The 24,387-nt window shown below is 32.6% G+C and overlaps 1 protein-coding gene across 2 annotated transcripts; it reads left to right on the top strand.

Moving 5' to 3' along the window:
- Window positions 1–425: 425 nt before the first annotated feature.
- Window positions 426–22,800, top strand: LOC133305839 (lupeol synthase). Of its 2 annotated transcripts, none has more exons than XM_061506080.1 (19): window positions 426–537; window positions 796–1,026; window positions 3,967–4,152; window positions 4,264–4,353; window positions 15,918–16,115; window positions 16,421–16,505; window positions 16,573–16,739; window positions 17,089–17,277; window positions 17,381–17,494; window positions 18,690–18,809; window positions 18,890–19,012; window positions 19,392–19,490; window positions 19,744–19,800; window positions 19,892–19,938; window positions 20,027–20,170; window positions 21,006–21,183; window positions 21,297–21,377; window positions 22,301–22,384; window positions 22,479–22,800. In XM_061506080.1, exons 2-19 carry the CDS (start codon window positions 832–834, stop codon window positions 22,587–22,589), a joined length of 2,268 nt encoding a protein of 755 aa, XP_061362064.1. In that variant the 5' UTR covers window positions 426–537; window positions 796–831; the 3' UTR covers window positions 22,590–22,800. The 2 variants fall into 2 exon arrangements, with proteins under 2 accessions (XP_061362064.1, XP_061362065.1); XM_061506081.1 differs by having other exon boundaries at window positions 427–537; window positions 781–1,026.
- The last annotated feature ends 1,587 nt before the right edge of the window (window positions 22,801–24,387 follow it).

The raw sequence follows: 24,387 nt of genomic DNA, 5'->3' as shown, positions 1-24,387 counted from the left end.
CATAACTCTTATAAAACCCTTAAGTTTATCTATTATTTTCATATATTTTTTTAAAGAATAACTGATTAACACTATCTAAATTTCATTAATGAATGTTTATCATTATTATACATAATTTGGCGCTGCCGTTATGGATTTTAGACACTTAATTACAAAATTTCATAATAAGTAGATACTTAATTGAAAATTTAATTAAATTTAAAGGACTTATTAAATAATATAAAAAAATATAAGAAGTTTATTAAAACAATTAAATTATAAAAGTTTATTTAAAAAAATTACTAAAGATTAAAAGAATTTAGAAAATAATTTAACCCAAAACTTAATTATAAGCATCCCCGCGTTCTTTCGTGGGCCCCACTCCCCTGATTCACATATTGGCATATAAATATCCCTTTCTGGTCGCAAGTTCATGCTGTGTGGGTGTGAAAATCTCCATTCCTTTCTATTTCCATTCTTAGCGCTACTTACAGCGTCTCTATTTTCGTTAATTTAGCGCTACTTACAGCATCTCTATTTTCGTTAATTTTTCATCTTGTGAGTAATATATATATTTATGTATGTGTGCCTTCTCATATTTCTGATGCATATATACATGAATAATATCAAGCTAAATTCAGTTATCAAAGTTCCACTTCCGATTCTGCCCACCTCTTCTATCTCTGTGTGCTCTCTAGTTTATATATGCATATAATTACACATGATATATATCTAATACTTGTTAATTTGTTATACGTGTGAGTTGTGATTATTAATTGAACGATATTGATGTTATACTAGCTTGTGTTGAGTCAGTGATTAAGGACGATCGAGAGCGCAGACAAAAAGAAAATGTGGAAGTTAAAGATAGCAGAAGGAGGAAAGGGGTTGATTTCCGTGAACAATTTCATCGGACGTCAACACTGGGAATTCGATCCAAATGCAGGAACTCCACAAGAACGTGCTGAGATAGAAAGGGTGCGCCAGGAATTCACAAAAAATCGATTTTCCATTAAACAAAGCGCGGACCTGTTCATGAGAATGCAGGTAACTATACCTATTCTATTGGCTCTACATATAGGATCTAATATAATACAAGCTAATATTTATTCTAATCTAACGCTATATATGAAAAACTTTCTTTTATGAATTTTGAGTAGGATTAATAAGTTGGTGATAATTTTATCTCATATACTTCCCCCATAGAATCTCACTCATTTAGAGATAAAATTATATTATCTTACCCGAGTCGGACTGAACATAATCGGAGCGAAGTTCCAGAAACCAGTGGAGCTATCCAAAAAAAAAAAAAAAATTATATTTTTCCTGGGAGAAATATTGAACCCATTTTCAATTACATGTTATTACCAGAATAATTTTACTGAAAAAAATATTAACAATCTTTTTAAGTTATAACACAATCAATCTACTTTTTTTATATATAACCTTTTTTAATTGCATGCTTGCTTCTAATGACATTTATCTTTTTGACTTTTCTATCATGAGTCAAAACTCAATATCACATTAAAATAACTTCAAAAAAAGCTTGATTATATTTTTCTATTTTTTTTAAGGTATATATATATATATATATATATATATATATATATATATATATATATGTATATGTATATATATATTTGTTGAATGGTTGTGCCTGATACAAAAGTTTCTCTTTTAATGTATACATTTACATATTTTATTAATTTCTAATTTTAAAACTTGAATTGTAAATTATTATCTATTTAATCTTATCTCTTATTTTTTTTACCAAATATTTTTTTTTGTTAATAATTCTCTTAGTAAAAATATGAATAATTTAAATTTTAATTATAATCTATCTGTTTAATTTATAAGTGACTGTGAATTGTCCAAATTTACAAACTCATTATCAATAAAAAGTAGAAAATACCAAATTAAGTACTGCTCTTTCCCTTTTCCTTGCAATACTGCCAACTGCCATCCACTTCGAAGAAATTACCATATTTGACACTTTTCGAGTAGAATATTTATTTAACATTTTAATTACTAATGAATTGTGCACGTAACTGTCATAAGCGATCACGTCATTGTAAAATTGGATTTGAATTTTTTTCGTGTGTAAAAATGTTTGTTTGGTCATATTATTTGATCATAATCAATTATTTAAAAATTATATATTTTTCCTTTTCTTATTTCATTATCAATATATTATTGTAATCAAATAATATCATCATTTTTTCACACGTGAGGACATCCAAATTCTTCTAAAGCTACATTTGTGGCTATACTCCTAGTTTCCACATGAAGATGAATGGCTGTCAATTGAAGTAATATTAACCACGAGAAATTGTGGTGAAGGCAGCAACCTTCTTCTTATGAATGGAGGCATATTTTATAGTCCAATTCATCCCAAGTTTAAGAGAGTAAATGATCCCACATTTGAGCGAAAATAAGTGTTCTTCAAGTGATTTAAGTGAGTGAGTGACTTGTCTCCTATTTTAAAAGAAAGTAATATTGTTTTCTCCTTCTAATTAAAGAGATTTTTCACTTAATAAATTTTTTTTTTTGCTCTTGCCCGTAAGGCCGTAACTTTTGCTCCTCATATTGAGGAGATTTTCGACGATAAATCTTCTTGTGTCAATTGCTATTATCTCATCTTTATTTTAGTTGTGTGATACTTAAATCTATTAGCAGTGGAATAGATAAAGTTAATTAATATCATGTCTAGAAAAATGGTTCAAAGGTCAAGCTTTGATTTAGTGGCTAACATAGTCATAAATTCCTGACAGTAACGTGGTTCGCGTCTTCCAGCTTAATTATTTTAGACCATTTCTACACAATTAAGACACTCAGATAATTAAAATCTTGTTTTTTTAAAAAAATTGTTACAATTACCTGTCCACATGAGATATCGCGTCTGCCCAATTATAAATAATCTGACCATTTGAGATAGAAACACAAAAAATACCCAGAGAGAAAGTCATGATCATAAAATTTAAAGACTCCTAATATACAAGTATTAAAACATGTATAATTAAAAGAAAAACCAATGAACTTTAAAATTAATTATTATAAAATTATTTTTATATTAGATATGTTAACGGAAGAGCGATCTTAAAATGATACATTTTGCTTGGGTTGTATGAAATACATTTGCATATAGTAAAATTCTAAAAGGTATGAAATGGTGTATAAAAATAGGGGCAGATCATCTATCTTACACCGGTGTAAGAATAATAAGTTTTACACTAGATCTTAACCATTGATTTTCTACATCTAACGGTTAAAATTTATTAGGTCTCACTCATTAATTAATTTTCAATTTCCAATAAATCTCAACCGTTAGATGCACGGAAATCAACGGTTAAGATTTGGTGTAAGATTTATTATTCTTACACCGGTGTAAGTTGATCCTATCCCATAAAAATAATATTTGACGCTTTATTTTAGTAAAATATAATGGGTGAATTGATAAAAATGCTCCTAATATACAAAATAATCATGAAGATTATAAGTAGAATGTTGAAAAAATTGCTTGTAGGTATAGAAAAAGAAGATAATTTCCTAGCAAAAAAAAAAAACAAGTAGTTAAGTATCGAATAATATTAATGGGTCCCGTTTTTCTGCGGCAGCGGCAGAAAAGCAGAATCTTTCTTAGACACAATTTAAAAAAAAAAAAAAAATCAAATTTTCAAGATCTGACATCATATCCTAATAAATATGTATTTGTGGCCGCGGCAAAAATAGGTTTGTCAATATTAATAGCATCTCTCAACCACACAATCTAAGTACAAAAATCAAAGGATAGTAAAAGAAGGAAAATGAAGGTGCGCTTCTAAATCTAATAATCGATAATTGTGTAATTTTATAATTATATTCCCTATTAATATTTAACCTTATGATAAAAAAAAATAGTTAAGATTTGTTGTATTTTGCAAGATCTGAGAAGATCCATTTCCATTAAAATTTCAAATTGTGGTGGTTGAGTATTGACTAATAATCCAGCTCAGAAAAGAGAACAAGTGTGGCCCTATTCCACCAGCAGTGAAAGTGGAAGACGCAGAGAACGTAACTACGGAAGCATTGATTACTACTATTAGAAGGGCTATCACTTTCTATTCCTCAATTCAAGCCCATGATGGCCACTGGCCTGCAGAATCTGCTGGCCCTTTGTTTTTCCTTCAACCTTTGGTGAGCTCCAATTTTAGCCTAATATTTTTTTTATTTTTATTTTTACTACACTGATATTGATTGGTGAGCACTCTACATACATATCGATCTTCGTAATTACCATGTGCACAGGTTATGGCACTCTATATTACAGGATCCCTTCATGTTGTTTTAGGACCAGAACACAAGAAGGAAATTGTTCGTTATTTGTATAATCATCAGGTATTTATTATGCTTTTCGCTTCAGCGTGAATAAGAATCCATTTTATTTTTTTCTGAATAATCAGAGTCAAAGACCCAAAAACACAATTAAACTATGGCACTCTTAACAAATTGAGCGCCCATCAAGCCTGTATTCGGCTCTAGTCAAACATGGGTTTGGGAATACAAAATCAAGTTTACCCATTTCTCAACACATTTAATTCCACGTTAAGTTTTGATTCCAATGGGATTATCAATCTTATGCACAAGCAGCTGGTGGGTTGCTTTTACGTCGGGTTCATAAAATTTATGACAAACTGTATAACATTAATTATATCAAAATCACTTTTTCAAATAAATGTGCTTTAAATCAAGGGTAAAGTGTGTGTCATTTTAAAGGATGTAAAGTTGTGTCATTTTAAGAGAGAGAAAGAGATAGATAAAAAAAGAGAGAGAATTGACAAAAAAAATTAAAGGTGTGGGTCCCACCTCTTTGTGAAAGTGAAAGGATATAAGTTGTGTCATTTAAAAGGATAAACAATTTTTCCTTAAATCAAACATAAACAATTGTGCTTTAAACCACTTGTAACAAACCGCTGGAATTAATATAATTGTAGGAGATTTGGGTAATTTACATTAATCATAAATTCAAATTTCAGTGTCGTATTGAATGATATGGCGTAACTTGGTACCTCCCTGACTGTGTAGCCCCACTCCACCAGAATGGAATTGACCATAAATTAAATGATATTGGTAACGTCTTTAACCAAAATTGGAAAAACATGGGTGAAGGTGATCACGATTCACGACCAAGCCTCACAAAATTTATAGACATGTCCTCATCTACTTATAATCTACAATCTATCTATTTATGTATTATATATAATCTACTACATATATTGAAATTTCTTCCACTATAACAATCACATCTTAGTGATAAATTTTACAACAATCTACAATATTATAATTTTGTTTACAATTAATTAATTGCACTTTTAAATTATTTTAATGTTCTTTAGGCTATTTATTCTTCAACTTTTCATTTTCCATGGCTTTCTCTCTCCCCCCTCCCTCTCCTCTTTCTTTTTTTAGTGTTAGTTATTGCCCTTCATATTTTTCTGTGTTATAGTTGTCATTTCCCCTCTCTTTGAAAAAGAAGGAATGACTGAGAGCATATTTGATAGAAGAGAAAAAAAAATTTCAGAGAAATACAATAACTAAAAATATAACGGGAAATTGAGTTTGATAGAAAACTTAAAAAAAAATTATTTGGTAGGCTGAAATATTATCGAAAAAATTGGATTAAATTTCCTGAATCTATGCTTGGTTGAAGATAAAATATTGATGAGAAAATAGATTGAAATTACGAAACAATAGGCTGAAATATTATCGAAAAAATTGGATTAAATTTTTTGAATCTATGCTTGGTTGAAGATAAAATATTGATGAAAATGGATTGAAATTACGAAACAACCCTTATAATTTTTTATAATCACTTTACATGATGGGATGGTCATTTTCGTCTGGGAATTGATGTCCATTTCTTCACTTAGCCGGTAATCCCAAAATATCACATTAGAAGTGATATTTTGAAACAGTAATTTTCATCACAAAATGCACACAAATGACAAATCCTAGGCAACTTATTTTACTGGATTAATTTTTTTCAAATTTGTACCAAACATGGTATCATTAAATGGAGTAGGATATTGTAACAACCAATTAGTGTTACTACCAATCAATTTTACCATTAGATCGATTATGTTGATCCAACGGTTATATTTATTTCCATCTTTTTATGGTTGTGAATTCTCATATTTAATGTGAAAACATTAAATATAGAAAATCATAACTATACAAAGGTGAAAACAAATATAAAATATTAAATATAGGGAATCATAACCATACAAAGTTAGAACTAAATATAACTGTTAGATCAACATAATCGATCTAATGATTAAATTGATTGATAATAACATTGATAATAATACTAATTAATTGTTATAATATCCCCCTCTTATTAAATACCCACCCTCTTTTCCGACAATCCCAAAAGAAAATTCTTTACCAAACACCCTAATGTATTATGGTGAGTAAGAAGTCAAATTGGTCCTTGAAACATGTGATTGGTCGTATTGGTTCCTCAAGGAAATTGTCTCCCCCTTGAAAGTGTCGTGTGTGGATGAGTGGATCAATCTCGTCCCTTTGTCTGTAGGCCTCAGTTTCACATAAATGCACATGTGACATGTTAAGTGTTTTGCAAGCATAATTCATATGACTCCTCTGTCACATTCTCAATTCTCATAAATATCTCCACCACCTAATTACTTGCAACATAAAACTCATATATACATATATATATATATATATATCAAAATAAGTTATATTCATTAAAATATTATCACTTATTAAAAAATATATATATGAATATAACTTATTTTGATATATATATATATATATATATATATACTGCCAAAAACTTTCTACAGATATCTTACATCGCCCTCCTCCAATTTAAAGACCCTAATTCGCTCCTTCAGACCAAGGATTGAAAAATTAATCCAATTATTATGGTTTGTTTAAATATGTTATCTCAAATCATCAAGTAGCAATAGGCCACTTGAGTTGGCTTTGCCTTTAATGGAGAAGAGAAGAGTTTGCAGAAGCGAATGACAAAGCAAGCCAATAGCCAACATCCCTTCTTTACTATTCTTGTGATCCTTCCAGATTACCTCATCACATTTTCTCATATCTATCATGTAGTTAGCGTTGGGGGAGTACGAAAACCACGTCGTCTAGGAGGAAGAAGAAAATCCTTCATACCACTGCATATTGCACTTTTACTATGGCTTTCTTTCTTTCATAAACTAATATGACTGACCCCTATCTTTTATGGACCAATTTGACTATTTAATTTTTATGGACCAATTTGACTATTTAATCGTATTAAATATAGGAAAATATTTTTCTCATTTCAGTAGAGATAGTTATCTCATGTTTTACACTCATCGAATTTTGTGCCAATTTTTCCCATTTCTTTTTTTTTTGTTTGTTTTAAAGTGTGGACTCCACATATTTATCTCACACACATAATAGAACTATTTCAAACACATAAGATTAATAACTCCCTAACAAATATGCTATGTTTGGTTAGTTTGGGTAGAAATTAATTTTTGCATTGTAGGTCATTAGTCCACTATCAATATTTATCCAGTTGGTTACAACTTACAACCACACAGTTGTCTCTATGTTAAGAGTGGATTTTTGGTATAACGAGAGTAATTATTCTGTTAAAAAAATAGAAAAAAAGAGGAATATAGCAGAAAATAACTAAAGATAATAATAATATAAGGATTTAGTATGTGTCCTTTTAAATGATGTAAATTGTATTCTTTTAATTTTTTACTCTATGTACTACCGGTAGTATATAGTTTAACATGAAAAGTTATTTTTTTTCACTTTTCATATCAGCTGATATGAATGAGGAGAGAGAAAATAAAAAATAACTTTTCATATTATAATTATGTACTACCGAAGTATATAGAGTAAAAAAACTAAAAGAACACAATTTACCTTCTTTAGCACAAATAATTTTCCTATGATATAAATATTTTTTTTCATATTGAATAAAAAATATATATCGAGTAGTCCATATATCTGAAATTATTTTCCTATACTAATTTATATAAGTCACATCAATTGCCTTGTGTACTCATTCTTTTTATGGTTACGCATACTTAGAGGTGGCAAAGTGGGCGGCCCGCCCCACACCGCCCCGCCATCAACCTATTAAAAAATGAGTCAACCCGTCCCGTTTGACGGGTTTGGTGGGTTGGCCCGTCAGCCCGAGTCTATTTTACATTGACCCGCATCGGCTCGCCAAAAAATGAGCCCGCCCCGCTCCACTTTTAAGATGGGTTAAAAAATTCAACACGCCCCGCCCCATTTGACGGATTGAGCGAATTGACCCGCCGAGCCGACCCGTTTTGCCGGCATACGTTTCTTCCAGTCTTTAATTTCTCGTATTCTGTTTTCATTTTAATGCATTCTGCTTTGTCCAATTCCTCTCATTTAGTTTTATTTATTCTTGTCTTTTTTCTGTTTATCTACCTATTTATAAAATATAAAAGCTATACATTATTTGCTATGAAGTTGTAATTTCAACGTACAAAATTTGAGTACCCTCTCTGACCCGACAATCTAAAATAATCTTGTTTATTTACCCACGCATGGTTGAGCTTAAGATTAGTTTATCTAACAAAGTATCAGGCTTTTCTTTATAACTACTTTGAAATTTATGACCTATATAAAAACTAAATGATTAAAAGTATATAATATTATAATTTGTATCTTTAAATTATATAATTCTTTGGTTATTTATCAACACATGTTGTAAAGTTAGAACAAAAATAATAATAATAAATGTATACGGTAAATGAGTAGTACTAAAACTTCTTTAGATAATTAATACAGAAAAGTACATTTATTTTAGGTTTCACCCATTTAAAAATATTTCATTTTAAAAACTTGGATTTTAAATATACTTTTCGGAATTTAATTTTATTAATTGAAATACCACATGTATGAATTTAAATTCTTTTTTAAAAAATACACCTACTACTGTCAATTTAACTAACTTTCAAACACTTTAACTTTATTGTTTTTTAATCATTTTTAAATATTTATTTAATCCAATAAAAAAATTATCAATTAACTTATTTTTATTGGATCACAACCAATGTTATTAAACCCGGACCGGTGATCGACCCGGTCGGAGTACCGGGTCAGTGGGTCACTGGTTCAACCGCATGAACCGGACATGTATATAAATTTATATTTTATACTTAATTATATAATATATATTTTAAATAGTGCAAGAGAACCAAGAAATAAATATAGCTTAGTGGTAAATACTATAATTTTTATCTTCACAACAAGGGTTTGATTCCCACTATATGTAATTTTTAAATAATTTTATTAAATGATATGTTATATATATTAAATGGTGCATATTAACCAAAAAACTAACTCAGCCTAGTGGTAAGCTGTTGTTAGGCATCCTGACGAGACTCGAGTTTGAATCCCAGCGACTGCAATACTGAAATTATTTTTTCCAAAACTGGTTTGAGCAATAAGACCGGTTCACCTGTTCGACGGTTAATATCGGTTGAACCACGGTTCGCGACCGGTTCATTGAATTGAGCAGTCATAGGTAAAGTACAAATAATTCTAAGGCTTAGCTAGGTGGCTTAGAAGGGAGAAAAAATACTAAAGTGTTGTTTAAGATTTTTTTTATCTTTTATATTCACATCATATGCATCCCTTATTTTCAATCTAAGGGCTCTAATACCATGGCTAGCAGAGAGTCACAAAAGTTATAAAATCATAGCATACTAAGAGTGAGACATTAATAAAACATATATTTGAGAAGTTGGTAATTTCTCTCCTCGAACACTTTCGTTTTGCTTCTCTCTACCTCTCACGATGGGGAGACCCTCACCCATTGAACTTGAAGAACTTAGTAATAGGAGTGTGAAGAAATCAAAAGAAGATGCTGATAAGGATAAGCTCTCATATGAGGTTATGCTAGATAAGGAGAACCAAGATACGGATATACAGGTTAAGGAGGACCAAGTTACTGTGTTGGAAGCTGAGAAGTGCCATATCCAAGGCTCAACCCAATCTTTGGCAAGCACTCAAAAAGTGATATCATACAAAGACAAGTTACTTCGTTTAAACGGAGATGTTAATGCCTTAGTGAAGAGGAAAATTGGATAACTAAACAGAAAATAGAAGAAGAAGAAGAAGAAGAAGTGTGGGAGGATACTGAGAAAGAAAAGAAAGATGATCCTATTTGTCCTATGTATCACTTCTCACTAACCCAACACAAAGAGGAATGTAAGCAATGCGACAAGGCTTTGATTATTAAGCTTTTAGGGTAAAATATTGGAGCTCAGTTCCTTATGAAGAAGCTTCAAAAGATATTGGCTCTCCAAAGTGCTTCTGAGTTGATTGACCTTGACAATGGACACCTTCTGATTAGGTTCCAAGAAGAGGTAGATTATCTACATGTTCTTTATGCAGGGCCATGGATTGTTACAGACCATTATGTTATTGTGAAAATGTGGTGTCCTTTTTATATCCCTATGATGAAAAATTGAAGAAATTAGCGATATGAGTGAGGATCCCAAGTCTACCCATTGAGTTTTGCTTAACTCATCATCTTTGGAAGATTGGGAATTTGTTCGGAAGAACTCTGAAGGTTAATCGTAACTTTATCCGCAAAAAGGAGAGTGAAGATGGAGAAATAATAGAGATAGCAAGGTTTGCCAGCATTTGTGTTGAGGTGGATCTTCAACGAGTTTCCTCTCCAAGTTTAAGATAGGCTCGATAGTATTCCATGTGGGATATGAGGGTCTTCATATGATATGCTTCTGTTGTGGGAAGTATGGACACAGGAAGGAGGTTTGCACAATGGAGCATTCTCATCTAGAGAATGAGGAAGCCCAGCTTAATGAAAAGGAGAAGAGTCAGATGAATGAAAACACTGAAAAGGAAGGAGAAAATGAGGGATGTGATACCTTTGGTGCTTGGATGGTTGTACAATAGCAAACATGAGGTCGTCGACAGAAGTTCATTTCGGCAAACAAGGTGGAAGAAAACGAGGAACAAAAGGAAACAACGAAGAAAAATGTTCCTGAAAAAACTGAGAAACCATAGTCTGCTAGTGGTGGGTTGCATACAAAAGGATAGAAGTTATCAGTCACTTATTTGGCCCCTCAAAGAGATGTTGCACGAAAGCGGCAGGGGTTGAACACCCAACAAGTAAAAGGCAACAACGGAGGTAAACCTTTAAGCAAAGTGTCCAATCCTTCTGCATCGAAACCTACTTCAAAAAATCTCCCTCTATAAGAGGAAAAGTAGTGAGCTTAATAAGGCTGAGTTGGCAGTCCTTAAGCCCAACTGGGGCCATAATAACTAGCCTACTTCTAGTAGCCAACGAAGCTAGACGGGACAAAAAGAGGCTAATGCTTCTTGAAACAAGAATAAATGGTCAAAAAGTTGACAAAGTTCGTAAGAAACTAGGTTTTTCTAACTATTATAGACAAGAAGTCGTTGGCTTCTCGGGTGGAATCTGGATACTCTGGGATGACAATGAAGTGGATATACAATTTCTCCATTCCCATCACCAGTTTATCCATACAAGAATTAATTATCGTAAATGTAACAAGTCAGAGTTAGTGACTTTTGTTTATGCTAGTACCAGGAGCAATGCAAGGAGGATCTTATGGAATAAGCTTCCTAACCTCCTTCAAGACTCGTTGGATCCTTGGGCGATGATTGGTGATTTCAACTCCATTCTTTATACTGATGAAAAGGAGGGGGTGTGGAAGTTAATGGAAGGAACATGGAAGATAGGCAAAACTCTCTATCTGAATGTGATCTTGAAGATATGGGCTTCAAGGGTCCGAAGTTTACTTGGCATAGGGGAAACCTACAGCAAAGGCTTGATAGGGCTAGCGCAAATGGGCCTTCAAATATTTCTTGGCTAGGTCACCGCCTGACTGACTTGCCCTTCTACAATTTAGATCATAGGCTTATTCCGTAGATTAATGAGAAGCCTAGAACCCTCCCTTTGACTATTAAACCTTTTAAGTTCCTTGAAGCATGGCTTACTGCTAAAAACTTTGGGGTAATTGTACAGAAATGTTGGAAATGTGATAACCATTGGCTTGAAGCGCTCAACAGGTTCCAAGAAGAGGCTTCTGATTGGCACCAATCTGTTTTCAAAGAATCCATGAGATAGAAAATATGTCTTTATGCTAGACTAAAGGGAATTCATGATAAGCTTTCCCTCGGTAAAGATTTTAGCCTCCGCCTGCTGCAAAATTCTCTCTGAAAAGAGTTGGAATTGATCCTTATCCGAGAGGAACTTACCTGGTTTGTAATATCCAAGTGCAAAATGGCTAAAATATGAGGAAAGAAACACTAGACACTTCCATTCCTCCACAGTTTCTCGAAGAGTTAATATAGTGGATGCTATCAAGAACAAGGAAAGAGTTTGGATAGGAGATACTGATGATATGGTCAAGCTAGCTATTGATATTTTCATGAAGCTATACATTGAGGATGAGGAGTAGTGGCCTGCTTTTCTTATTTCTAGTGTCTTCCCAAGTTTGCAGCCATAGGACTACACTGCTCTTTTCTTTATCCTTGTTAATGAAGAGATTAAGGCCACTATTTTCAGCACGGGAAAATTTAAGGCACCTGGCTCATATGGTTTAAATACAACATTCTTCCAAACACAATGAGGTGTTGTTGGCAAATCCATTTATAGTCTTGTCAAGGAGATTTTCCTTTCTCTGAGCAAGGTGGAGGACCTGAACAAAACTTTGATTTGTTTGATCCCTAAAGTTGAAAACCAGAAGAATATGAAGCAATTCAGACAAATAAGCCTTTGTAATGTTTCCTATAAAATAATTACATAGCTTATCACCAGTCATCTAAAGATCCATATGCATAAGCTGGTAGCTCTGAACCAAGCAAAACTTTATCTAAGGTAGAAATAGCACTGACAATATAGTAGTGGCTCAGGAAATCATCCACTCGAAGAAAAACAAAGAAAAAGAAGAAAGGTTGGATGGTCGTAAAGATTTATCCAAAGAAGGCTTATGACAGCCTAAATTGGAAGTTCATTCATGATACTTTAATGGATATAGGCATGCCTATAGGCCTGACTGACATGATTGGCAAATGTATATCGACAGGTTCTATGAACTTTCTTTGGAATGGAAATGCCACCTTTCATTTCCATCCTACTAGAGGAATCAGGCAAGGTGACCCCATCTCACCCTACCTCTTTATCTTGTGCATAGAACGTTTGGCTCATTTGATTTAAATGAAATTTCAAGTTAAAGCATGGAAACCTATTAGACTGAAAAGAAATGGTCCTTTCGTATCCCATTTATTCTTTGTTAATGACATTCTTCTTTTCACAGAAGCTTCTATTGATCAAGCATATATCTTCAACTAAATGCTGCAAATTTTATGTCAGGCATCAGGCCAAAAAATTAGCCAGGAAAAAAATAGGAGTTTTCTTCTCAAGGAATGTTAATCATGCTAAAGCTAATGATGGTGAGAAGTTAGGATTCCACATGACTAGTGACTCGGGGTAAATATTTGGGTATTCCTCTTCAACATAAAAGAACGAATAACAACTCCTTTCAATTCATTATTGATAAAGTCCACAATCGTTTGACTTCTTGAAACTGGATTTCTCTTTCCATGCAGGAAGAGTCACCCTGGCCAAAGTTGTTATAGAAGCTCTCCATACCTACTCGATACAGTCTGTGAAAAGGTTGACAAAGCAACTATGCATTTTATATCGGGCTCCTCCTCATCAAAAAGAAAAATCCATCTTGTGAACTGGAAGACAATGGCTACCCTAACCAATGAGCTTGGGCTTGGCCTGAGGAGAATTTGGTCCATGAACCAAGACGCATTTTGGGCAAGGGTTCTCATAAACATATACAAAGTTGGAAAAGATCTTATACATACACTAAGTAATAGCAGATGCACATCTAACCTTTGGAAATGTGTAATTGTTGCCTGGGACTTTATCAACAAGGGATCTAGAATTCAAATTGGTGATGGAAGCATAGCGAAATTATGGATTAACCAATGGATCCCCATTGAACATAATCTGGCTTCTTTGACCCTATCTCCTATTCCTAAAACTAACAAGAACTGTAAAGTCAAAGGCTTTGTGTTGGCTGATAGTGCTTGGAATTGGAGACTTTTTGAGAACTTTCTTCCGACGGGGGTTATCAATTTAATTGCGGGTACAATCCCTCTTTCTCCAAATGATGGTGAGGACAAAGTCATTTGGTGGCCTTCATCTGATGGAACCTTCTTGATTAAGTCTGCCTAAGAGTTCATTACTCCCTAGCTTGCTTAAGCGAACTTGTCATCCAACATTCTACCTTGGAGGTGGGAAGGACCCAATAGAATCAGAATGTTTCTTTGGCTTCTTTTTGAAAACAAACTCTTAACTAATGACCAAAAATCCAGGAGACATCTAACATCTCAATCCTCCTATGAGAGATGCCACCACCTAGTGGAGGATAGAGCTCATGTCTTTCACATGTGTAATTGGGTCAGGGAGATGTGGTGCAACCTCATTGATGCTTAGTCTCGTCCTCACTTTTTTACTATGAATTTCGAAGATTTATTGGCTAAGAATATCAAATAGAAGAAGGAGCAAAGACCCCTGGATGATTGAGGTACAACTTTTGGAGTGGCTTGTTGGCTTATCTGGAAGAATAGAAATGAAGCCATCTTTAATGGCAACATAATGGATTCAAGTGGAGTTGCGAGATGTATTTGAAGCCATGTGGATGCCAATAAAGTAGCAAATAGCACCCTCGACTTGGCTGGTATTCCCTTGGGCCAGAGAATTGAATCATGATCTCCTAAAACCCTCCATCCTATGGCTAGATAAAGATCAATTTTGATGGGTCGTTCTCTTCTACAAGTAACAAGATTAGATGTGGAGGGGTCCCACACAACTCTTCGGAAAATTGGATTCTAGGATTCCATAATAACCTTGGGTATGGGAACCCCCTTATAGCTGAGTTATGGGGTGCCTTTGAAGGCCTTATATTAGCTTGGGAAAGAGGCTTCAAACAAGTTACCCTTGAAGGGGACTCTTTTGTTTCTCTGCAGCTCCTCTCAACAAGTAGTGAGAAACAACACCCTTATTCACTCCTTGATCTCTAAAACTCGAGTGCTATTAAACTAGCATTGGGAAGTTGATCTTTCAAACACCTTTAGGGAAGGAAACAAGGTGGCGAATTGGCTTGCAACAAATCAACTAGCTCAGGACTGGCTTGTCCACACTTTTGTTTTTCCTCCTCAGGGCTCTAAGGAGTTCGTAGTTAATGATGCAGTGGATGTTGGATACCCATGTTTGACCTTTAGTTAGGTTCTTTTTGTTTTTGTTTGTTGTTTTCTATTTCTCAATTTACAAAAAAAAAAAAGGGTGAGACATTAACTAGCCACCCATTAACATTACCGAATCTCAAGGTACAAAATTTTTTAATTATCAATTAAGAGCTTTATCGTTATTGAATTTTTTTAATTATCAATTAAGAGCTTTAACGTTATTGAATTTTTTTTTATTAATAAATAATATTGAATAGAGAAAAAAAGTATCTTTTGATACATATAAAGAATTTATAAAAAGCTCATCTAAAATGAACAAATGATAATGTGTTTACCCTTAAGTCTTAGTGAGTTAAGATCATATTATAATTTGAATTAAATCAATGGTGAATATATCTTTAGAGGCAAGTTCGTTTTAAAGGAATCTTATTCTTGAGTGGTTATCACAATAATATTGACATACTTAATTGGTAGTTTTGAAGTTACTAACCTTATTTGATGATGACAGTAAAGCTGACATGATTCTAAAAGATCACAACTTTTCTTAGTAAAAAAGCACAATAACTAGGATCCATTTAATTTAGTTATAAAAATTATAAGTGTATTGATCAATCATTGATTGTCATTTTCTGATGGAATAGAACGAAGATGGTGGATGGGGTTTCCATATAGAGGGTCACAGCACAATGTTTGGATCAGCGTTGAGCTATATCGCCTTGAGGATACTTGGAGAAGGACCTGAAGATGGTGAGAATGGGGCAATGGCCAGAAGCAGAAAATGGATCCTCGACCATGGTGGTTTAGTGGCTATTCCATCTTGGGGAAAGTTTTGGGTCACGGTAAATACATTCATTGTCACATTTCTGTTGGATTTTGAGTTACTTGGAATTGTTGAGGTCTACTGCATCCAGAAAAGTATGTCAAACTCAAAAATTGTTGGTCTACTAGCAACCTAGCTAGATTTTAGAATTTGATATGCTCAAAGGGCAATAAATTTGAATCCACAATTTCTGGGAATGGTGGGGAGGCACCCGAAAATCAGATTAGTCGAGTCTATTAGGACTTTAGACACTCATTGATATCTTAAAAAATAATAATAACACCAAAATAAAGACATATATGTAATATACATGATTTATTGTAGGTACTTGGAGTATATGAGTGGTCAGGCTGCAATCCACTTCCACCAGAGTTTTGGCTTCTACCCAATTTCTCCCCTATTCATCCAGGTTTGTCTCAAAGTCATAACCATTTGCTTGTGTCTTCTCTCTAAGTCCTTCGCCATATAATTTGCAGGGAAAATGTTGTGCTACTGTCGTTTGGTATACATGCCCATGTCGTATTTATATGGGAAGAGGTTCGTGGGCCCAATCACAGGTTTAATCAGATCACTAAGAGAAGAAATGTACAAGGACCCTTATGATCAAATCAACTGGAATAAAGCCCGTAACACTGTTGCTAAGGTCCATTAATCTTTATCTTTAATTAATATTTATTTGATTGTTTTGAATTGTAGTCAATGTCAAATATAAGTTTCAGTATTCATATGTACCCAGTAACAGTACTTTGGACAAATTTAGAAAATGTTCTATTCAATGAAAATCTTTATATTTTGATGAATTTGGATTTACTCACTAACGTCACAATATTATGTTATAAGAAAAAAATATATTAAAAAAAAGCTAATGAATTTTACACAAATAACATTGAGTGAGTCTTGTATCTTTTCTGGTAACAAGAGATTATGTTAATAATTAACATGAAAGGATCGAAATGTATATTTTGATGTATATATGAAATTCCAAATTGCAGGAGGATCTCTATTATCCTCATCCTCTGATCCAAGATATGTTATGGGGATTTCTTTATCACGTGGGAGAGCGTTTTCTGAATTGCTGGCCCTTTACCATGCTCAGAGAGAAGGCATTAGAAATTGCAATTAATCATGTACGTTACGAGGATGAGAACAGTAGGTATCTTTGCATTGGAAGCGTAGAGAAGGTAAACAAACATCCATTACCATTATATAATATAGTATTTAATTAATTATATGTTGAACCATAGATAAACCCAATTTGTGAATATTACTGAATGGAAATGGCAGGTGTTATGTTTGATTGCGCGATGGGTTGAAGATCCTAACTCAGAGGCATACAAACTTCATTTAGCCCGAATCCCTGATTACTTCTGGCTCGATGAAGATGGCTTGAAAATCCAGGTTAGCATTGCCAATGAGTCTACGAACATTTAATTATGTAATATATTGGTCTTTTATTTGTAAATAACATTAAATTAGTTGTTCAACGTTAGTTAATAAATGACATTGATTTAGAGGAAGGGTATATTATCACCTTCCTATGATTAAACCTTTTTTTTATAAAGTCCTTTCTTAAATAGTTAAAATTGAAGTTGTAGTCTATTAATACTATTTATGTCTTTATTACTTCGCCAAATTGGATGCACTAAATAAATAAAGTATTAGTTTATCATTAATGTACATTATAAGCGGTGGCGGAGCCAGGGAAAAGATTCAGTCAGTGCCAAAAAACTTAATTAGTAAAATTCAGCTAATACCAATGTTATATTATTTTTAAAAACCTAATCAATACCAAGACTATATCATAATTTAATATATATATATATATATATATATACATAATATTTTTGAAAATCAGCTGATACCAAGTCACTGGATAGGAGCCAAGTGGCTACGCCACTAATTATGAGACAGAGAATTTATTTATAAAGTCCTAACGATTTGTCAACACTTTCTTAATTTAGTGAACGTAAACACTATTGTTATAATAGGAATGAATCAGTTGGTTTGACTGATCTACCTGTGAATTGGATACTTAATAGCTATTATTTAGTCTTATACTTGAATTGACAATCATACCACTTTGATTCAAGTAAAGCTAATCAAAACACAGTGGAAGAATCAATTGATGATTGATATATTACTTTGAAAAAATCAATATATTTACATATTTTTTAAACATTTTGATATATTTTATATTATAAAAAGGGTTTGTTTTTTTTCTGTAATCAATGTAGATAAGTTATTTACATTAAGTCTAAAATGATATCGTTTTGAGACGGAAATAAAGGTATTTTTGTAATTATAATTTATTTCAGAATTATAATAGTCTTTTTTATTATAATTTTTTAATCTTTCAATCTAAAATAACATCTTTTTGAAAATGAATATAGATAAAGAAATATTAAAGCATTATAAAAAATATAAATTATTTTTATAACATTATCCGGTTTAACCAATCACTTTAAATGATTGAGCTAATCAATTAGCTATTGATTCACTGTGGGGTTTGATTTTAACAACATTGCACGTAAATTAGGTATACTTATCTGTAGAATGTTACTGACTGGTATTTTGTTAATTGATTTTAATGCAGAGTTTTGGGTGTCAGATGTGGGATGCTGCATTTGCCATACAAGCTATACTTAGTTGTAATCTGAACGAAGAATACGGACCTACACTCGAGAAAGCACACTACTTCGTGAAGGCTTCGCAGGTTGTAACTTAATAAATATTCTTTGACTTGAAAGATCAAAATGATTGCTGAAAGAGACTTTAATATTGCCATGTTTTAAGGTCCGTGAAAACCCATCCGGTGACTTCAATGCAATGTACAGACACATTTGCAAAGGATCATGGACATTCTCAATGCATGATCACGGTTGGCAAGTCTCTGACTGCACCGCTGAAGGACTAAAGGTAATTCACCCAAATGAATGTTTTTATTTGGCTCTTGAAAACATCACATTAATATTTTATTTAAGGGTTCGTTACTTTTACTGTTGCTGCTGCATATGAGAAATTTTGTAACAATTACATTTACACTAGATCAGCATGCGGATCTTAGCATTTAAAAAAAAAAAAAAAAAAAAAGTATCCATATGCATATATTGATTTTCTATGTGTTAGCTACAAAAATTTTCTTCTACAATGACCAATAGCATAACTACATTTGCCTTTATTTAATTATAAACAACATTGAATTGATAAATAAGTTTTGAACAATAAGAAAACAATGTTGTGTTAGGTTTTGAATACGGACTAGACTTTGACATTCAGCTACTAAATTTGTGTATAGGCTTCACTCTTATTGTCGGAATTGCCAAGTGATCTAGTTGGGGAAAAAATGGAAACAGAGCGATTCTATGATGCGGTTAATGTCATCCTCTCTCTACAAGTATGGGTTTTCTAATTAGAACCGTAGTGTCGTTTCTATATATAACTTTGAAGGAGAAGGTTATATTTACAAAAAATTTATTTACAAACTCTTACAAAATACACTAAGTATGATCGGTCATACTTCAATCAAGAGTGTATGACCGGTCATACTTAGTGTAATTTGTAAAAAAAGTTTGTAAATAAATCATTCCCCAACTTTGAATATTATGTAATTAGATGCAACACTCACACATGTTGATGTTCAACTACAGAGCAGTAACGGTGGTTTCCCTGCTTGGGAGCCTCAAAGAGCCCACAGATGGTTAGAGGTAACAAATTAATAGGGGCATTCTAATCCCTCAAACAAAAAAGATTAAGGATTTTGTCTTAACTCAGCGATAACTTTTATCTCTGCTGCAGAAATTCAATCCAACTGAATTCTTTGAAGACACTCTCATTGAGACGGAGTAAGATTACGCTTATAATCATATATATGTTGATGTACTAGATTGGCCTATTCTTGCAGTTATTTGTGTTCCATGTTGTGTGAAATAGGTACGTGGAGTGCACTGGATCCGCAATGCAAGGCCTGGCTCTCTTCAGAAAGCTATACCCAATGCACAGAAGAAGCGAAATAGATATCTGCATTTCCAGAGCAATCCGTTACATTGAAAACACACAAAATCCTGATGGCTCGTGGTACTCTATATTTTGTTTCTTTCTCTTCTGCTAATCACTATATATATGCTATTTGCACTACACCCTATTCTACTGTACAGTTCTAGGTTCTAGCTTTTACCATTAAAATTTAAAATCGTTACGAATACTGTCTAAGTTTTAATGTGTTAAACAGACTTTTATTTAACTTGTCGTACCTATATTTGGTTCAATAAAAGACAAGGTTAATTTGTGCTACAAAAAAAAAAGTAGGACAAGCACTGGCGGAGACATGTGTTGTGTTGCCTACGTGTGGCCTAGCTCGGACTAAATTTTAACAAATTATATTTATTATATATAATTATATAATTAATTATAATTTGATCAGGTTAAAATTGTAATTTGACCCTATTTGAAACTTAAAATATTTTTAATAAAAGATTTAGGTAAGTAGTATTAGATTATGTGTTCAATTTTCATTTATATAAAATATATATATATATAGTAAAATTAAAAAATATTAATAAAATGAGGCAGGTTATATTTACAAACTTTTTTGTTTACAAACTCTTACAAACTACACTATGTAGGACCGGTCCTACATTAATCACACAGTGTACGACCGGTCCTACATTAATGTAACTGCAAAAAAAAATTGTAAACGGCTCATGGCCCTAATAAAATTATAATTCTTCTTAGTGTTAACTGCTCAGAGGTGCTCTTTATTTAATATAATTTAAATATATTATAATATGAACTTACTAAAATTAAAAAAAAATAAATACACATAATTTTTTGACTCGAACTCAAATTGGAGCCTGGCTCCGCGCCAGCGAGGACAAGGTTCATAATTTACTATAAATAAGCACCTGTACAGGTACGGTTGTTGGGGGATCTGCTATACCTATGGTACCTGGTTTGCTGTGGAGGGACTAAAAGCCTGTGGAAAGAATTACCAAAACAGTCCTTCATTGCGCAAAGCTTGTAAATTTTTGTTGTCAAAGCAGCTTCCAAATGGTGGGTGGGGAGAGAGTTACTTGTCAAGCCAAAACAAGGTATAGATATATATATTACATTTATTTTGCTTTGAAATAGTGCACCAGACTATGAAGATAAATAAACTAATTAAAGAATTCCTATACATGCACATGCTTTCCTTGTCAAATAGGTGTACACAAACATAGAAGGCAACCGTGCAAACTTAGTTCAAAGTTCATGGGCTTTGTTGTCCCTTATTGGTGCAGGGCAGGTTAGTAAATAAAACTAATTGTTTTTAGCAGGTACTTTTGTGTATTGTAAGTTTTAAGCTACTGATTTGGCAAATCCCTGCAAAGTACAATGGTCTTCTAGCTAATGGAAGACATATTGTCAAGGTGGGGGGTTTTTGACCAAAGAAATGTGAAATTAAAAAAAACTCACCTCTTTAGTTCAAATGTTTTACCGGATTAATGCATGAAGACGCGTTTCAGGTGGCTACGCGTTTAGTTGCGCACCAGACACATGCGTGTTTCTGACTGTGACGCGACTATGCCATGGAATGCATGCCTGAACATGACGCATCTTGGTATTGTGCTGGTCAAACTTGTCAAAAACGTGCACCTGGTACAGATATGTTCAGACGTGCACCAGGTACAGACGTGTTCAGACTTGTTAGAAACGCGCACCTGGTACAGACGTGTTCAAACTTGTCAAAAACGTGCTATTGGTACAGACATGTTTAGACACGTACCTGATACAGATGTGTTCAGATTTGTTAGAAACGTGCATGTGTCAGGTGCGCGACTAAACGCGTAGCCACCTGAAATGCGTCTTCATGCATTTGTCTGATAAAATATTTGGTCAACAAACTAAACAAGTGGATTTTTTTGAAATTCGCATTTGTTAAGTCAAAAACCCTCAAGGTGGAGTGAGGAGAAATGTAGCCCTTGTCAGAGAAATAAATTTTGTTAGTTACAACTTATATATTTTTGAGATAGTTGATCTTGAGAGCCTTTATTTAACTTATCACTTCATTTTTGGGATATGAATGGAAGTAGGAGTAAAATATCATATAATTCATATACCAATAAGAAAAGTATGAGATAGTTGTGAATTAAAATGGAAGAACGAAAATTCTTAGTATAGATGTAGAGTGTGTTATTGTGCTAATTATGAATGTTTTGCTGAAAAAAGGCTGAGATAGATCCTACACCCATACACCGTGGAATAAAGTTACTAATCAATTCACAAATGGAAGATGGAGACTTCCCACAGCAGGTAATTCAATTCAACCACAGATTTAATTAGCACTCAGCAATCATATTATATGCATGTGTATCTTATTATTCATTACGAACAAAAACAACTACAGGAGATAACAGGAGTATTTATGAGGAACTGTACCCTGAACTACTCATCCTATAGAAACATCTTTCCCATATGGGCTCTCGGAGAGTATCGTCGTCGAGTCTTGTGCGCATAAAACCCCTCGACTGGATTTCCATCGAAGTAATTATATAATAAGTGCTTGGTTGTACACATCAACTTATGTCTGTTTAATTAAATTTCCATTTATATGAATTATATTTTTGCCTGCAACATGTAAAATAAATGTCGTATAAGCAAATGGCATTTATCTCTTCAGTTTGATCTAAGACGATAAAATTGGAAATTGATTAATTCCCTACATTATAATTCCCTACATTATAAATGTCGTATAATTCCCTACATTAATTCCCTAAAATTGGAAATTGATCTATCCTTATATAATAAATTGGTCTTAACTTTTTAAAAATAGACAAACTCCTATTATATTATCGTCTTCTTTAAGAAACGTAATTTCACTATTATTTAATTCAATTCAGTCATCTCTTTTTAAAAAATAATCTTCTAGTATATTTCCTTCTTCTTTAAGACGCGTAAATTAACCCTTGTTTCTTTTTGAAAAATTCAAATTTATATTTTCACATTGAAATATTATTTTCCATTCTAAATCAGAATCTCAACTTATTATATTTTTAAAAAAACTACTTTACTTTTTAAGTTAATATTTTTTTCTCTTCAAACCTCAACTAATGATACTGTTAAAATTAATTTCTTCCAATTTTCATTTTTTATATCAAAGTTAACTCTTAAAGTGATTAAAAAAATTATATTCTTTCATAAAAAATAACACGCTATTAGCGACACATTTGCCAGAGTATTTATGCTTTAGTATAATTATTAGATCATCCCAAAGATCCTTTGCAGATAGGGATGAATGGCGGAGTTGATGGTCGAGGGTATTGTAAATTCACCCAGTCGTCATTGGATTGCATATCTCAGCCTACATCCAAGTGTTTGTCTTCAAAGTTTATTTATTACTTTGACTGCTTTTTTCTTAACACTGATCCAATTTTCAATATTGATGTGCTGGTTTCCTTAGCCATTGTTATACGGCAAAGATATTCGCTACAAGACAGGCAACAATCCTAAGAAGCGAATATCTTTCAAAATTATAGATTTTATATTAAATGTTGCAGAGTAATAAAAATAAGCAGAAGATTATACTTACAACTTATTTTTTGTTTACAATTTCTTACGATCATATTTTAACCATTAATTTTCGCTAATCAATAGTTATTATTTTTACATATTAAATTTATTTATTAATTATTAATTCACAAGAAATAATAATATTTGATTGATAAAAACTAACAGTTAAAGTATAATTATACAAGGTCGTAAATAAAAATAGATTATAAATATATTTTTCTTCTAAAAATAACACTTATAAAAGTTAGATACAGGCTGAATATCCTCGTAATCTAAAATAAAAATAAAGTACACATAAAGTAATAAAAGGTAGATAGTTATAGAAAAAATGAGACATAGGACACATGTAAATGAGACAACAGAAAAAATGTTCAAAATTCAAATCCAAGAATTTGGTTTCCATTAAAAGTACAAGATTTTCTGCAACATAAACTGGCAAATGGCAGAATACAATCAATACATGTACCTTAATTCCATATTAGCAATGATTAAGAATCATGATACAAAAAACATAAAATCCAACCTAAACAAGAAATGAACAGATACAATCAATGAAACTTTCAATGCAAGGCACTAACAGATGTTATAATATTTTTTAGGGAAAAATTATTCTGATGTCACATGACATAAGTTTTTTCTTCTACATATTTTTTAATAATTGTGTCATTTTTATTTTTATTTTCAAGTGGTGGAGCCCACTAGTTTGTCTCTATGACATGAGATAAATATCTCCTTTGACATGAGAT

This window comes from Gastrolobium bilobum, unplaced genomic scaffold (assembly GCF_033153095.1).
Source record: "Gastrolobium bilobum isolate Gb01-03AN ecotype WA unplaced genomic scaffold, APGP_CSIRO_Gbil_v1 utg5396, whole genome shotgun sequence".
Taxonomy (NCBI): domain Eukaryota; kingdom Viridiplantae; phylum Streptophyta; class Magnoliopsida; order Fabales; family Fabaceae; genus Gastrolobium; species Gastrolobium bilobum.
Note: the sequence above shows the minus strand (reverse complement) of the source record. Positions and strands in the feature narration are given on the sequence as shown.

Coding starts and splice junctions, on each gene's coding strand:
- LOC133305839 (XM_061506080.1), top strand. CDS start 832: ATGTGGAAGTTAAAGATAGCAGAAGGAGGAAAGGGGTTGATTTCCGTG. Junction 17,278..17,380: donor GCATTGGAAGCGTAGAGAAG/GTAAACAAACAT, acceptor TGGAAATGGCAG/GTGTTATGTTTGATTGCGCG. Junction 21,378..22,300: donor CCCTTATTGGTGCAGGGCAG/GTTAGTAAATAA, acceptor TGCTGAAAAAAG/GCTGAGATAGATCCTACACC.